At 47.3% G+C, this 14,558-nt stretch overlaps 1 protein-coding gene across 1 annotated transcript in view; it reads right to left on the bottom strand.

Annotated features, from left to right (window-relative positions):
• Positions 1 to 12,926, bottom strand: part of THTPA (thiamine triphosphatase) — a 54,934-nt gene extending 42,008 nt beyond the window's left edge. The window contains exons 1-2 of the mRNA XM_081168105.1: positions 12,895 to 12,926; positions 11,386 to 11,484 (exon numbers count right to left, since the gene is read on the bottom strand). Coding sequence (XP_081024231.1) covers positions 11,386 to 11,484; positions 12,895 to 12,911 — 116 coding nt within the window. The 5' untranslated portion in view covers positions 12,912 to 12,926. The remainder of the gene's footprint in view (positions 1 to 11,385; positions 11,485 to 12,894) is intronic.
• Positions 12,927 to 14,558: the final 1,632 nt, after the last annotated feature.

Genomic DNA, 14,558 nt, shown 5'->3' with positions numbered 1-14,558 from the left:
ACTGGAAATAATCTTTTTTTAAAAGAAAAAGACATATGACGACGATGACGAAGAAGAAGAAGAAAAGTTACGCCCTCACGTTTTTCTTCCTCCTTTGTGTCCGTTCTTTTGGAGTTTCTTTTCTTTCCCCAGCCCTGTCCCCCCCCCCTTCCGACCTGCCAAGTGTTTTTTAGGCCCTCACCCACTTAAAACAAAGATGGACAAGAATTTTAAGAAGTTGATGGAAGTGGAAACCTGTGGGGTAGAGAAGGGGGGATTACAAAAAAAAGAAAGAATCCCCCACAAAAATAACCAAACGAACTACATTCGGGGCGTCCAAAGGGGGTGGGCTCCTAAAGCTGCTCACCCTCCGAGACCACCCTGTTTTCCTCAGACTGCCCCCCTTCTCCCCACAACTCTGCACCCCAGAATGGGGCGAGGGGAAATGTCTTTCTGTTGTGTATTTAAAGGGGGGGATGGGGTACAATAAAAAAATTAAAAAGAAATAAAAATTATATTAAAGAGATGGTCTGCGGGGGGAACATGCTTTTGGCAGGGTGGTGGTTGGGTGAATATATTTGTGCAGGGAGAGGGAAGAGAGTAAAAGCACCGAAGAATAGACAAATATTGGATACTGATCTAAGGTCTCGCTTTTTCCTGTGAAGCAGGGAAAGTATCTTTCATGTGCACCCAAAACGACTTTTTTTAAAAATGTGAATTCTTTGATCTAGGGGTTTATTTGCACAGTGCCAATGAATGTGGGTTGTTGTTCTTATTATTTATTAAATCTATATAGCGACCTTCGTCACAAGGTCTCAGGGCAGGTTCACCGAATAAAATACAAGATAAAAACACAAGTAGATAATTAAAACCAAAGCAGTATCACCCTCCCTCCCTTATTAACAAGGGGGACTTAGCTTGCTTCTGTTTTAGTCGGTAATTGATCATCCATATACCTTGAGAAAGCAGTGCCACAAAACGGGCGCATTAAAGATTTGAAATCCTGTGGTACAGGAGGGCCACAAAAGGGTTTTCTGTTTTTTCCCCTGGGTCCTCCAACACACTTGAAAAAGAGGGCACGGATTTGCATGACGTTTGCGTCTGCTTTGTGTCATTCCCGACCGGCAGAATTCGAACGCACCACTCTTCCGCCCCCAAATTGTATTTCCAAACTAGAAAGAGCTGAACCTGCTTAATTTCTGCCTGCCACACAGATGTTGAAGGCTGGCTTTCAATGCCAACCCTAAGCCCAAACCTAGTCCTGTACCCAGTTACCTGGGAGTAAGACCTATTAAGCACATAGGTAATCCCTTCTTACGTATACCACTATACTGCAAATTGCCTATACAGTGAATTCTTATTGCTTGTTGTTTATGCCGAAGCCTCTTTCTTTGCAGATTATTATTATTATTATTATTATTATTATTATTATTATTATTATTATTATTATTATTATTGCATTGCCATCTGAAGGTGGGGGGAATTCCTTTAACATCCGCCTGGACTCACTGTGTATAGAGTATTTGCAGGAAACAGCTCATAGAAACCCACCAGAGGAAAGACTGCAGGGAAAGGGGAAATTATGGAGATCCCAAGGATGAGAAAATTGAGACAGAAGAAGGGAATCGGCAGCTCTTTGAGACTCTGGGGATTTCTCTGGCCGGGTGTCCAAACAGCTCCCTTGTCAATCACAGCTATGACTTCACTCATTGGCTAAAAACCAAAAGGCGGGAGCAGCCAGGCTGGCTCATCTAATAGAAAATGCTTATAAGAACAATTGCAGATTTGCTTCATAACTTTCTAGATGGGCTAGAGACTTTAGCACTGACTGTTACCTGCCTCTCCATAACGCTGCTAATAATGGGTGCAAACCCCAATAAAATCTCAAACCCTGTGATTTAATGCAAAAATGTTCTAAAACAATTTTGCTTAGCAAGAAATGTGCGTGGAAAGAAAAACAATATTGTTTTTCAACCGGCGCCAGTTTCTTAGCAGGCGATCCAAATATTCTGAAATTTGTAAGGTTGATTTGGAGGGGGAAACCCTACAAAGAAATCCAAACCAGCTACTGGTTTAAACTAAGTTCACCAGTAAGGTATTATTCTGATTCTTTTTTCATTTCCATACCGTCAGGTGCTCTTGAGAGTTTTCTCCTGGGAGAAAAGCAGGGCAGACTTTCGAAAATTAAACAAGGTCTCTGGCATCAGGCAAGACGGCTGCCCTCTCCTAGCTATGCTGTCCTCCTAAACACCATGGTTTTTCCAAAATTCGGTCACACTAGAGTGTGACCAAGGAACGGAAGTCAGGAAGAGGCTGTGCAAGATAGCAGAGGAGATTCTCAGTGGTTGAGATCAACTAGGAGCAGATTTAGGTGCCCCCCCCAAAAAAAAACATTCCTCAAGGGGGATCCGTTCTGTTTTCTCTCATAGAGTGAACGGTGCCCAGGATGGTTAGAAAATAAAATGAGATAATAAGACAACGATTTCAGGAAGCTGGGTGCCACCCCATGGAGGAAGCCCATGGGTCTCTCCCAGCCCTGCCTGGAAGTGACAGAAATTGAACCCGGGACCTTCGGCACGTGGCGAAGATGCTCCACCATGTTGGTGTTTGGTATCTGGGAATCAGGGAGGGGAAAGATTTTCACAGCATGGGAGAGGAGCGTTATCACCTGCTAACAGGCTGCATGTTGGAAAGTCTTTGTCAAGGGCAAAGGGAATATTTTATGTGCAACAGAGCATAAATACCAGCATACAATGTTGGCTGACCCATTTTTAAAGGCTGGGGATATGAGGTGCAAGCGCACGACTTCTCTGACATCTTTTTGGGGCCGTGTCCTTGATCAATCAACTCCCCATCTGTTGTTTTGTAATGGCGGCAGAATTCGCACGCATTTCCCGCTCCGTCTCCACCCCGCCCTCTTCTCTGCCAAACCCTAAAACGTCTGAGAGGTGGGGTGCGGGGAGAAGGTAGCCTGCCATCTTTGGCCTGTGTTTCTCAAGCCGGGGGAACCGGGGCCTGGTTCCCTGTTTCTGTTGCCACGGCAACGGGCGCCATCTTGAAGACATTGATAGAAGACTATTTGCAGTCTTTTGACATAAGGGCAAGAGCAAAGGGCCCTGGAGTGGGCTCAGGGAAGGGGGCAAAGACCATGGGAATTTTCCCAATGGCGGGGGGGGGGGCAAAGTATGTAGAAACCAGCCTACCGTAAAATTAAAAATTATTGCCCCCCTCACTTTTCCCTCTGGCCCTGCCAAGTCACTGGCATGCGGCCCCCAAAAGATTGCTCAGATCAGAATGTGGCCCTCTGGCTGGAAAAAAAAATTCCCCATCCCCACTGTATCTCCTATTCAAGCTATACAGAACCTGACTCACCACCCCAAATTCCATAGGGCAGACCCACATACGCCATACCCCATCTAGGCCCACAAAAGGCCAGCTCAGGGAGATTTGGGTTCGAATCCCTTTTCAAACATGAAGTTCACTGGGCGATGTTGGGCAATTCACACTTCCTCAGCCGCACCTACCTCACAGGGTGGTTGTGAGTACAAAAGATAGAAAGCAGACAGCCCTCAACAGAAGACACGTTAAGATTAATTTCTACCTTCAGGGGTCTTGGGATAATGCTATATTGTTGGGTCAACATCACCCTTGGTGTAATAAGAGCTCAGATTTAACCGATCAATTCAGCCCCGGCCAGCTCCTACTTTGCTCCTGCCTAGCTGGTAAAACTCACCCCCTATGCCCTCCCCATCTCTTGGACCAGCCTACAAAACTCAAAACTCATTGCCTGCCTGCCCCACACAGCTCCCCATTGGCTTTGTGCAAGAGGCTCTTGCGCTGCCACCAGCCCCACTGTTCCTTATGTGGGGCTGCCCTTGGAAGACAACATGGCAACTTCAACTGGTGCAAACTGCAGCGGCCGCATTAGCGGCTGGGCTTCCCTGTAGATCTCAAAAGCCCCTGGGCCCAATTCACCGTGCTCACGTTGGTGTTTAAAGCCGTAAACGACACACGGGCCCTGAATACCTGAAAGACTGTCTCCTTCGCTACAGATTCTCTCAGGTGTTTAGATCGGCAAAGAGGGGCAGCCCTCTTTCTTGTTCCAGTGCCCTCAGAAGCTCTGGGGGGTGGGAGCCCAGGACAGGGCCTTCTCTGTGGCAGCCCCTAAGTTGTGGGACTCCCTCAGAGAGGTGTACCTGGCACCCTCATTGTATGGCTTTTGGCAAATGCTGAAGATGCACCCCCTTTATCCTGGCTTTCGGCACTCAAAAGTGCGTAATTCTTGACCCACCTTATTTCTGTAATGGTGGGTTGTTTCAAACTGTTTTTCATATTGCTTTTTAATTGTAACTCACCCTGGGACCTTAGGGTGGAGGGTGAAAATAATAATAATAATAATAATAATAATAATAATAATAATAATAATTACTTCTGATAGTGGGAAATAGAATCAGACTCTGCCAAGTGATCCTGTGCACAGTCCCAACCAGCGCTAGAATCTCAGCTTCAAGATCTCTCCACAATCTCCCTATGTCTGCTAGGCCTGATCCAATGCCTGCCTTTCACTATCACACGCCAATTACCGTTTTTTTTGCTCTATAAGACTCACTTTTTCCCTCCTAAATAGTAAGGGGAAATGTGTGTGCGTCTTATGGAGCGAATGCAGGCTGCGAAGCTATCCCAGAAGCCAGAACAGCAAGAGGGATTGCTGCTTTCGCTGCGCAGCGATCCCCCTTGCTGTTCTGGCTTCTGAGATTCAGAATATTTTTTTTCTTGTTTTCCTCCTCCAGAAACTAGGTGCGTCTTGTGCTCTGGTGCGTCTTATAGAGCGAAAAATGCGGTATTTATTGAGTTCAAACAGGGCTGAAAACAGACCCGCACATAATAAATGAAAATACACACACAGAGACATATTAATAAAGCAGAACTGACCCCCGCAAAAATACTGTTTGGGGTTTGTGGCAAAGATTGGCCTCTAACATAAATGTTTTGGTTTCAGAGGATCAATCAATGCTTGATTTTTAAAAGACGTTTCTAGCCCTCATGACTGTAGTGGGGCGTTGGGGGTGTGAAGCTTAGAAACGGGTTTCTTTCTGCTGGAATCAAAAAGCTAAAGAAACAAATGATAAGAATGCATCTGTTTGCGGTCTGGGCAGAGGAGCGAGAGCTGACTCTAAGACCTCGCTGGACTCACGGTACTTTTCTTCTGACGTCTTCCCTAAGGATCGGGAAAGGCAAATGAGAAGAGGAATGTGGCTCTCTGCTTCTCTGTCAACGAAAACACGACTCCAAGCTGATACAACACAGAGTACAGTCCTTTCTGGACTGCACCATTTCAGACTGCAAGCTTGGAAAGTCCCAAGAACACCCCCTCACACCTCCCTGTTCTTAAAAAATGAGCACATCCGGGGGAAGCATTCTAATCTAACCCTCTCTTTTGCTTGCAATATTTCCCCCCACAATGGGGAAAGCATTCAAACAGATGATTCCCCCATCTGTAGTCCGAGTGGTACAGTCCACCACGGATATTTCTGCAATGGGCTTGGTGACATTGACACTGCTGTTTGTTTCAGTGTGCTCAATCTCTGACACAATAAACAGGTTCTGGGGCTAAACTCTGGCTCATATCGAGCCTCTCCTCTCCTGAAGCATCTTGCATCATGACAATATTTGAAAACCATCATCTGCATTGATTAGCAAAAATATTCCGCTAATTTCTCTCAGGTTCCTGAACAATGGCTCCTCTCTTGAATCATCTCACCTTACGAGGATATTCAAAGACCATTATCTGCATTGATGAGCAAAAATATTTTGCTACTTACCGTGGGCTGATTAAATTCAGCATCACCAAATCAACAGACTCATCAGTGCTCTTTTGCTGCAAAATATATACAGTGGTGCCCCGCAAGACGAATGCCTCGCAAGACGAAAAGCCCGCTAGACGAAAGGGTTTTCCGTTTTTCGATGCGCTTCGCAAGGCGAATTTCCCTATGGGCTTGCTTCGCAAGACGAAAACGTCTTGCGAGTCTTGCGATTTTTTTCGCTCCCCCCTTTTTCTAAGCCGCTAAGCCACTAATAGCCTTTTAGCCGCTAAGCCGCTAAGCCTTTAATAGCCGCTAAACCGCTAATAGCGCTAAGCCGCTAATAGGGTTGCTTCGCAAGACGAAAAAACCGCTAGACGAAGAGACTCGCGGAACGGATTATTTTCGTCTTGCAAGGCACCACTGTACACCTACCTAGATCTGTATACACACAAACACCATGGATGAGAACAAGGCGAGTGACACCCATCGGCTCTCTGCCCCAAATGTATGACATGCTCTGCATTGAAATATCATACTGGTAACCCCAAAAACTACACCCGTGCTATAGACCTGCAACATTTTGAAGCCTGCTCAACTCTTGAGTGTTTCTCCACCACCAAAGAATTGTGGGAACTGTAGTCTTCTGGGGAGGCTGAAAATTCTTCCCTAGCCTATGTCCATCAACTTTTAGTTGCTCGGCACAGCTATTAGGTCTGAAACTGGTCTAACATCTGCAAACATTAACCAATCAGAAATCCCCCAGGCGCCAAGCATGTTTTGCGACTGGTCCAGGTCGAATTGCGACCACATGGTGATCTATGGCGGGCAGGTTGGCAACCGACCTCTCCACCTGGCTGGCACGTCCAACTTTCTTAAGCAGGAAAGCAGAAAAGCTTATTTATTGTGTTTATATCCCATGTTTTCCTCCAAGCGGTACATGGTTCACCCCCATCCTCAGTTAATCCCTACAACGACCCTGTGAGGTAGGTTAAGGGACTGGGAGTGGCCCAAGGTCACCCAGTGAACGTCATGACTGAGTGGGGATTTGAACCCTGATCTCCCAGGTCCTGGTCAGACACTCTAACCACTACACCACACTGGCTTCCTAGAGTACTTCTGCTATGGGAACACTATACAGTGGTACCTCTGGTTGCAAAAGGGATCCACTCTGGAGCCCCGTTCGCAACATGAGCAGAATGCAACCCGCGTCTGTGCATGCGCGGGTTGCGATTTGCCGCTTCTGCACATGTGCCTAACGTCATTTTGAGCGTCTGCGCATGCGCGAGCGGTGAAACCCGGAAGTAACCCTGTCCGGTACTTGCAGGTCGCCGCAGGACGCAACCTGAAAACGCTCAACCTGAAGCAAATGCAACACGAGGTATGACTGCATAAATTAAGTAGGTATATAAATATGAAGAAAGCAAAATGTCTCTTAAGAGAAAGCACCATAACCAGACTTCTACTTGCCACCTTCTCTCAAAAGGAGCTCCCCCATTCCCAACATGAAATTCTGTTTAAGCTATAAATGTTAAAAGTGGAAATTGCAGCCGCTGTGCTGCTGCTGAGAGCTAAACCATGGTTTGGCTCAACGTGCCACCTGAACCCAGGCTCGTGGTTTATTTTGAACCCCCACAAAGCAGGAACCACAACTAAACAATCCCTGACCATCCAACCTCTGCCACCTTCCGAGGTCGCATGTTCCACCATGAATTGCTCTTCTGGTCAAAAAGTTCTTCCTAAATTTGGTGGGAATCTCCTTTCTTGTGATTTGAATCAAACTGGCTGAACTCCTACCCTCTGCAGCAGCAGGAGACAAGCTTGCCCCCATCTTCCATGGGGCAGCCCCTCAAGAAGAAGAAGAGTTTGGATTTGATATCCCGCCTTTCACTCCCTTTAAGGAGTCTCAAAGCGGCCAACATTCTCCTTCCCCTTCCTCCCCCACAACAAACACTCTGTGAGGTGAGTGAGGCTGAGAGACTTCAGAGAAATGTGACTGGTCCAAGGTCACCCAGCAGCTGCAGGTGGAGGAGCGGAGACGCGAACCCGGTTCACCAGATTACGAGTCCACCGCTCTTAACCACTACACCACACTGGCTCTCTCAGATATTTGAAGATGGCTCTCATAGCGGCTCTGTCTTCTCTTCTACAGGCACCCAACTACCTCAACCGTTCCTCCTAAAGACCTTTATAATCTTGGTCTCTGTCTTCTGGCACATGTTCCAGCTTGTCAATATCCTCCTTAATGCTAAGCTACAGTTCAGTTTAGCAGCACATGCAAAGCAGCTCTGTGCCGGTCCTGAGATTCGCAAAGAATTTACTTCGGCTGTCGAAAACCTACTACCATACAGTTCCGATGCTCAGGAAAGAAAGGAAAAAAGAACTCCAGCCCAGATTAAGAGGGGAACTTCCTCAGTCCCATTTACATAGGCTCAAAGCATGACAAGATCTCTTTCTGTACTAATTTGGCACTATTTGTTCAGTTGGCTGGCAAGTTGCCTTTCCAGTCCAGCCTTTCCAAAGGACTCGGGGAAGGTTAATTCTACCCAAAAGGAAACCAAAATGCCACGAAAACAGCCATCACTGAATCACAACCGCAAAGAAAAAGCCCAATGTGTTGAGGCGTTCGAGCCAGGCAGATTTGTGAACCAGCCAGCCTCACGCCCATCATACAAAAAGCTTAAAAACATGCACAGTTCTTAACTCTAGCTACCAAACAAGGAACCAAGGCAGGCACGACGATTACGGTTCGTGCTAACTATGGTTTGTGGCCTTAAACGCTCGCTGCTATCTCAATTGCACAGCAAAACTACAGCACAGGCTACTAAACTAAGCACCAGCCCTCGATGACGGGCATATGGAGATATCAGCAAGAGACCGGCTTATCGCCGTATGTACTGTGGTTTGCTGGAATGCTCAACCATGCAAACCATACTTTGGAAGCCCACTGCAAACCACAGTTTCACAATCCTTTTAAGCGATGGTCTAGCTGGGCATTCAGACATGACACTTAACCATAGTTACAGAAAACAAGCCAGAGTTCGGCTGTTTCCAGTCCATCAGGTCATTATAAGAATTTTGTAACTAAAAAAAATCATGGCTTGCTTTTAGGTGCCAGGCAAAACCAGATCTTTGGTCCTTAATTTGAAGGGTTCCTGGGTATGTCGGTGGCTTCTCTTTATAATTATTTGTCAATGGAGTGGACCTGTCCTAATACATACAAGCATTTTAGACTTTATTTTTATTCTTGTTATTACATTTGGCGTTAACGTCTCATTTGTACGCTGCAAGACGCCTTGGGAAACATTCAAGTGAAAAGCCAGATATATATATATAAAAAAATATGAAATTCACTGATCTTTGTAAACTGCTCTGGAATCCTTTTCCAGCCAACGAGAAGGCTAAAAATGCTTCAGATAAAATAAATAGGCATTATTTCTTCTGGATGATATTCCTGGAAGACATTCCGGGTCAGACTTTAATGGATCTGTAAGGCGGAGACCCTAAGCAAATTTATTACAGAAATGAGCCCTGCTGAGGTCAATGGGACTTACTTCTGGGTAAAAATGATTGCCCTTCAAGGCAACTCACCTGCCCAAAACACCTCTGTCTGTATTTGGGATAATCAACCATTGGCCCGCCAGATGTGGTCGGACTACAACACCCATCAGCCTTGCCCATTGGCCATGCTTGCTGGGGCTGATGGGAGTTGGAGTTCACATTCCCCACCCTGCTCTGCGTCCAAGATGGCTGAATCTGGCATTGGGGCAAAACAGAGGAGGCAGTCTTTGGGGTACGTAGGATCCTAATGATTAAAGACTTCATACGTCAAAATGAATATTGGGGCTTGAGGGATTTTATTTTGTAATTTAAACTGAGTTAAAATAATTCTTTTTACACACACGAAACCCCCGGAATTGGCGTGGGGTAGCATTTTCCACCTGGCACTCTGATGAAGTGAGTGATTAGGAAGCAGGAAAGGGGCAGGGGGAAAACTGAAATTCTAAAAGGGCACAGGATCAGACCGGAAAAGGGGTCCTCTCCACGCACTCTCTTTGTCTGGACAATTATAATGTGTTTCGCTTTAAAGCTTTTGGAAATTGAAAATAATTCTCCTTGATGAAAATTGTCTCTTAGAGTTTATTAGGGCTGAAGACTTGATAGACATGATTAATCAAGTAATTTATTAATCACAGATTAAAACGTGGGGTTTTAATCAGATTTTAATCAGAGCTGTCTGGGCAGGCATCTTTGGTTTGTAAGTCATCTATGACTACCCCTCGACTCAAGCAACACATCTTAGATAAACTCCGAACCAATAAGGATCCACCGATAAATTGGCTTGTATCTATATTGCACAGTAGGTGTGCTGCTGAAGCCTCCAGCAGTGATTGGCTGAGCTTCTGTGATGACACGGAATGCTTTCAGGTGCTCCAGGTTCTATGGGGACAAAGCTATTGGAATGTTTGTAGGTCCGGTTTCTGTGAGGAAAGGGAAAACTAGGAGTTTGGCTGGAATTTAAGCCTCACAACGACCTTTGGTCTGAGGATAAGGAAGATATTATGGAAAGTAAAGAAGCCCAGAAGCCCAGAGGTAAGGTGGATGAAGAAACAGGTAAAAAACCAAAAACCAAAACCAAACAAAACAGAACAGAAACACAGCGAGAAGTTGGGGGAAGAGAAAGAAGCTTCAGCAAAACGGAAGAGAAAATAGGGAACAAAGAAGGAGCTAACAAGAAACAGGGAGAAGGGCTGAATTTCACAAATTGATATGAATTAACCACCCAGTTCTTGGGATGCTGGTTTCTAGTTGATTTTAATGGGACACATTTGACTGTGCACTGATCATATTAATGATTAGTGCAAGGCCATTATCTTCATCAAAAAAGTTCTTAATTGGTTTGGATGTTCCCCTCCCTCTAAACCACCTGGAAAATTATGGGTTGTCAGCTCACTTTTTAAAAAATGTTAATTAAAAATATTTAAAATGAGGAGGAACCTTTTAAGAGATTTTTTTTCTTTTTGAGCCACAAAGGTCTTGGAAGTTCTCTCTTTCTCCCCTCGCCCCTAATATACATTTTAATTTGTGCTAGCGTTACAGAGGGGTAAAAGTAAACCGTTTCCCCCCTGAGCCCCACTAGAAGGGGGGGGGGCAAAAATTGAAACAGGAGCATCCGGAAAACAAAAATGTTTTTATACGGATCTTTAAGAAGGCAAACCCTGAAAGCCTCAACAAATTTCTTCAAAAATTAAGGTTCATAATTCCGGTTTTTTTAACACTTCATTCCTTCCGCCGATAAGGGCTGACCGTTTCTATGGAACCATTTGTAGCGAAACGACAACCCAATAACCAAAAACATCAAAACTATGTTGAACAGCCAAGGTGGCTTCCATCGGCCTCCCATTCCACCAATCTGAACAAACCGTTCGCTCGGCTTCTCGCTATGGGTAGTTGAATAACCACCATACCCATCCTACGATATGCCCCACCCAACATAAAATGCAAACATTTATCACGTCAGCAACCCTCCTCTCCCAAAACTGCTGCCAGAGAACCCACAACTCCTATTCCTGGAGGTGCAGGAAAAGAAATTTCAAGTCTATACCTTGTTGGTCCACGAAGGAGGTTGGATGAAGACTGAAGATCTTCCGAGCTCCTGGTCTTGACCTGCAGACATCCGTTCAATGGTGGCAGATCGATACGGCTGAGAAAGAGAAAACAGACAGATAGATGGAAAGGAGCAGGAGAAAGGAAGATGTCTACCCGACCGAACGCCGCTCGGTCTGCCCCGTTCCCCGTGCGCCATGTCCTCTCGTGCCCGCAAGGGTCTCCGCCTGCCGCGACGAGGCTGTGCCCAGGCAGCAGGGATGGCAGCGACTTATCATTCTCCTCTGCTTCTCTGCCGTTTGCCGCAGTGCCAAGATCAGCGACTCTGTTCACGTGCCAGTGCGGGTGATGCCAGCCCCAACTGGCTTTGACTCAGTGCCAACTTCAGATGGGCACAGGTGTGCCAGTGTGAAAAGAGGGAGTGGGGCTGGGTAGGGAGAGACAGAGAGAGAGAAGGAGGAAGAGACGTTTAATACAGAACTGATCTGGGTGCCAATAATGCCCGCGGCACGATCTGGCAGATGCCCTTCCTCTCCCCCAAATGGCACCCCTCAAGTTGCACCCGCCCCCACACTTGCCCAGGCTTTTATTTCCACGTCTGCCTCTCTTTTTCTCTCTCTCTGATCCTATTCTAGTGTCAATCCCGGTCTCTCATCCCAAATGCCCGCAGCTCCGCCCGGGTGCAACCTCAGATGCCCGTCACCAAAGCACCCACCCGGCTCCATCTCCTCTCCCTTCCTTCGCCTTCCTCCTGCCTCTTCCATGCCTCCCAACACCTCGCCACCTGCCAGCTGCTGCCAAACGGAGAGAGCGGAGCCGGGGGGCACGGTGCCAAGCACGCGAAAAGCGCCGCACACCCTCGCACACATCTCAGAGAGAAAGAGAGAGATTTGCACGCGGCGCGCCAGCCTCCACCCTGGTGCCAATCCGTTCGCTCTGGCCCTCTCTCTTGCCTCCCATCTCCCTGCGGGCACAGCCTTGCCAGCTGCTGCTTGCTGCCTTGCCTGCTCCTTCCCCCCCCCACTCCCTTTCGCTGTCATCATGCACCAACCTGGCATCTCATACTCAGCCTCCCCCCCCCCACCCGCCCTACACACCAGCACCCCTGCCCGGTTGGCATTAAAGCTGGCGAGCGGAGCGAATGCCGCAGAGGGAAGGGAGGGTGGCAGGGCGGGCGGCTGCTCTGTGCCAGCTGTCATCGCCCCTCCCCCGTGCAGAATCACTTCGGGTATCGGGCTGGCATATACCACCTCCTCTCCTTCCTCTCCACACCCCCCCACAACCTCCATCCTTCTGCCTCCCCCCTCCATCCCTGCGCTTATCGTTCGCTTTTTCGTTCTATCCATCCCTTGCTTCTCTGCCCCCTTCCCCTCGTCGCTCGCTCTCCTTCGAAACCCTCGTCCTCCACACTCTCATCCTTTCCCCCCTCTTTTCCTATCACCCTTTCTCTTCCTCCCCTCTTTTTTTCTTTCTCTCTCTCTCTCTCTCTCCTTCATGCGGTGCCAACCTTGTTCCAGCACCCATTTCCAGTTATGTCCTGTGGTGCAGGTGCCAGCCCGTTATGCCAACCACGTGGGGGAGAGAGAGCGATACAAGGGTTTGTGTGTATGTGTGTGTTTGCATGACCAAGCCTGGCGTCCCTTCCGGAGAAGAGACGAAACACACACACACACACAAAACACCCGACTCCTTGGGCTTTCGTCGCGCCCACCCTATCCGCCGTTGAAAGTGGCACGGTGCCAACCCAGGAACAACCATCTGTGCCCCCCGTCTGCAGCACCCCTCCCCCCCGCCACCGCACTAATTGGCAGCTGAATTAATTAAATCCTGGATGCTAATTAACATTCCGACGGTGCAATGGTGGGGGAGGAAGAGGAGGGGTTCGGAAGAGGGATCTCCGGCGGGCATCGAGGCAGGGAGAAAAGTGGGCAAGGAAAGTCAAGGATTTGGGGGTGCCATTTAATGGGGGGCAGGAAGTGTTTTGCCTTCCCCCCCAAAAAAAACCTGGGAGGAAAGTAGAGTGTTAGGAGGGAGCAAGGATAGGACCTTGAGAAGGAGGGAAGCCAATAATCAGAAGTAATTATAAATTGTGATGCAAACATTAAAAAAAACAACAACTTGGGGTTTAGTGTCCAAAGATTTTAATGTAACCAATATTCCTCTTAGGGAAAGTGTTTTTTTGGGGGTGTGGGGTGTGAGGCAAGGGCAAGATTATTGGCCAACTGGCAAAATATGAACGTTACGAATTAAATAACGAGAGATATCTGAAATGGCAAGGAGGGAAATGTTACACTAAAAGAGAATCAAAAGTGCTGAAACACACTTGCTCCCCACTGAAACCAATCACAATTGCAAAAAAAAAAAAATCCCAAAACTCCAAATTTACATCCCAAAAATTGGTTTGGTACCCTTTGTTTTTAAATGGTGGAGCTGAGGGCAAACTTCCCATAAGCTAAAGTCAATCGCTTGCCTGCTCTGCTGATTTCGCCAGTGGAGTTCATCACATTTCATATTATCGCCAACTAATATCAATGGGACCTTAATGGGCTTCCTTTAGACTGAACCTCACCTTGAGTCTGTGGCTCTCTATCTGCCGCAGGGCCACAACTGCTTTCGATGGGGATTCGAAGGTCAATTTTCCTTCATCAGGGATAGAACCCTCCCCTTTTAAAAAAAAAAACCACTGGACTCCAGAAATTTGATCAAACTCTTGTGGGCCAGTTCTATGAGATGGGAATGTTTGGGCTATATCCAACTTAACTGGACTCAAGAGTAGACTCCCTGTAATTACCGTATTTTTTGCACCATAACACTCACTTTTTTCCTCCTAGAAAGTAAGGGGAAAAGTCTGTGCGTGTTATGGAGCGAATGCCTATGGGTGGCCGGGGGGGGGGGGGGAATCTACTGCAGTCGTGAGCAGAGGATCCATGGTTCCCCTTCCTTCCCTCCTCCGTGGCTCGCTTTGAAACAGCAAAGCGGGAGAAGAGCTGCTGAGTGGGGAGGACAGAGGGACAGAGAGCCTGCTTGCTTTAAAGGAGCAAAGCGGGAGAGGAGAGGAGCCTTCTCCCCTTATACCCCTCTTCTTCATTATTAGCAGCATCCTTCTCCACCCACCCCACGCATGCTTCTTCTCCCCTTAAACCCCTCTTCTGCATTATTAGCAGCATCCTT

Source organism: Podarcis bocagei (genome assembly GCF_964188305.1).
Source record: "Podarcis bocagei genome assembly, chromosome: 13".
Taxonomy (NCBI): domain Eukaryota; kingdom Metazoa; phylum Chordata; class Lepidosauria; order Squamata; family Lacertidae; genus Podarcis; species Podarcis bocagei.
The sequence above is the reverse complement of the archived record's forward strand: the minus strand, read 5'-3'. Positions and strand labels throughout refer to the sequence as shown.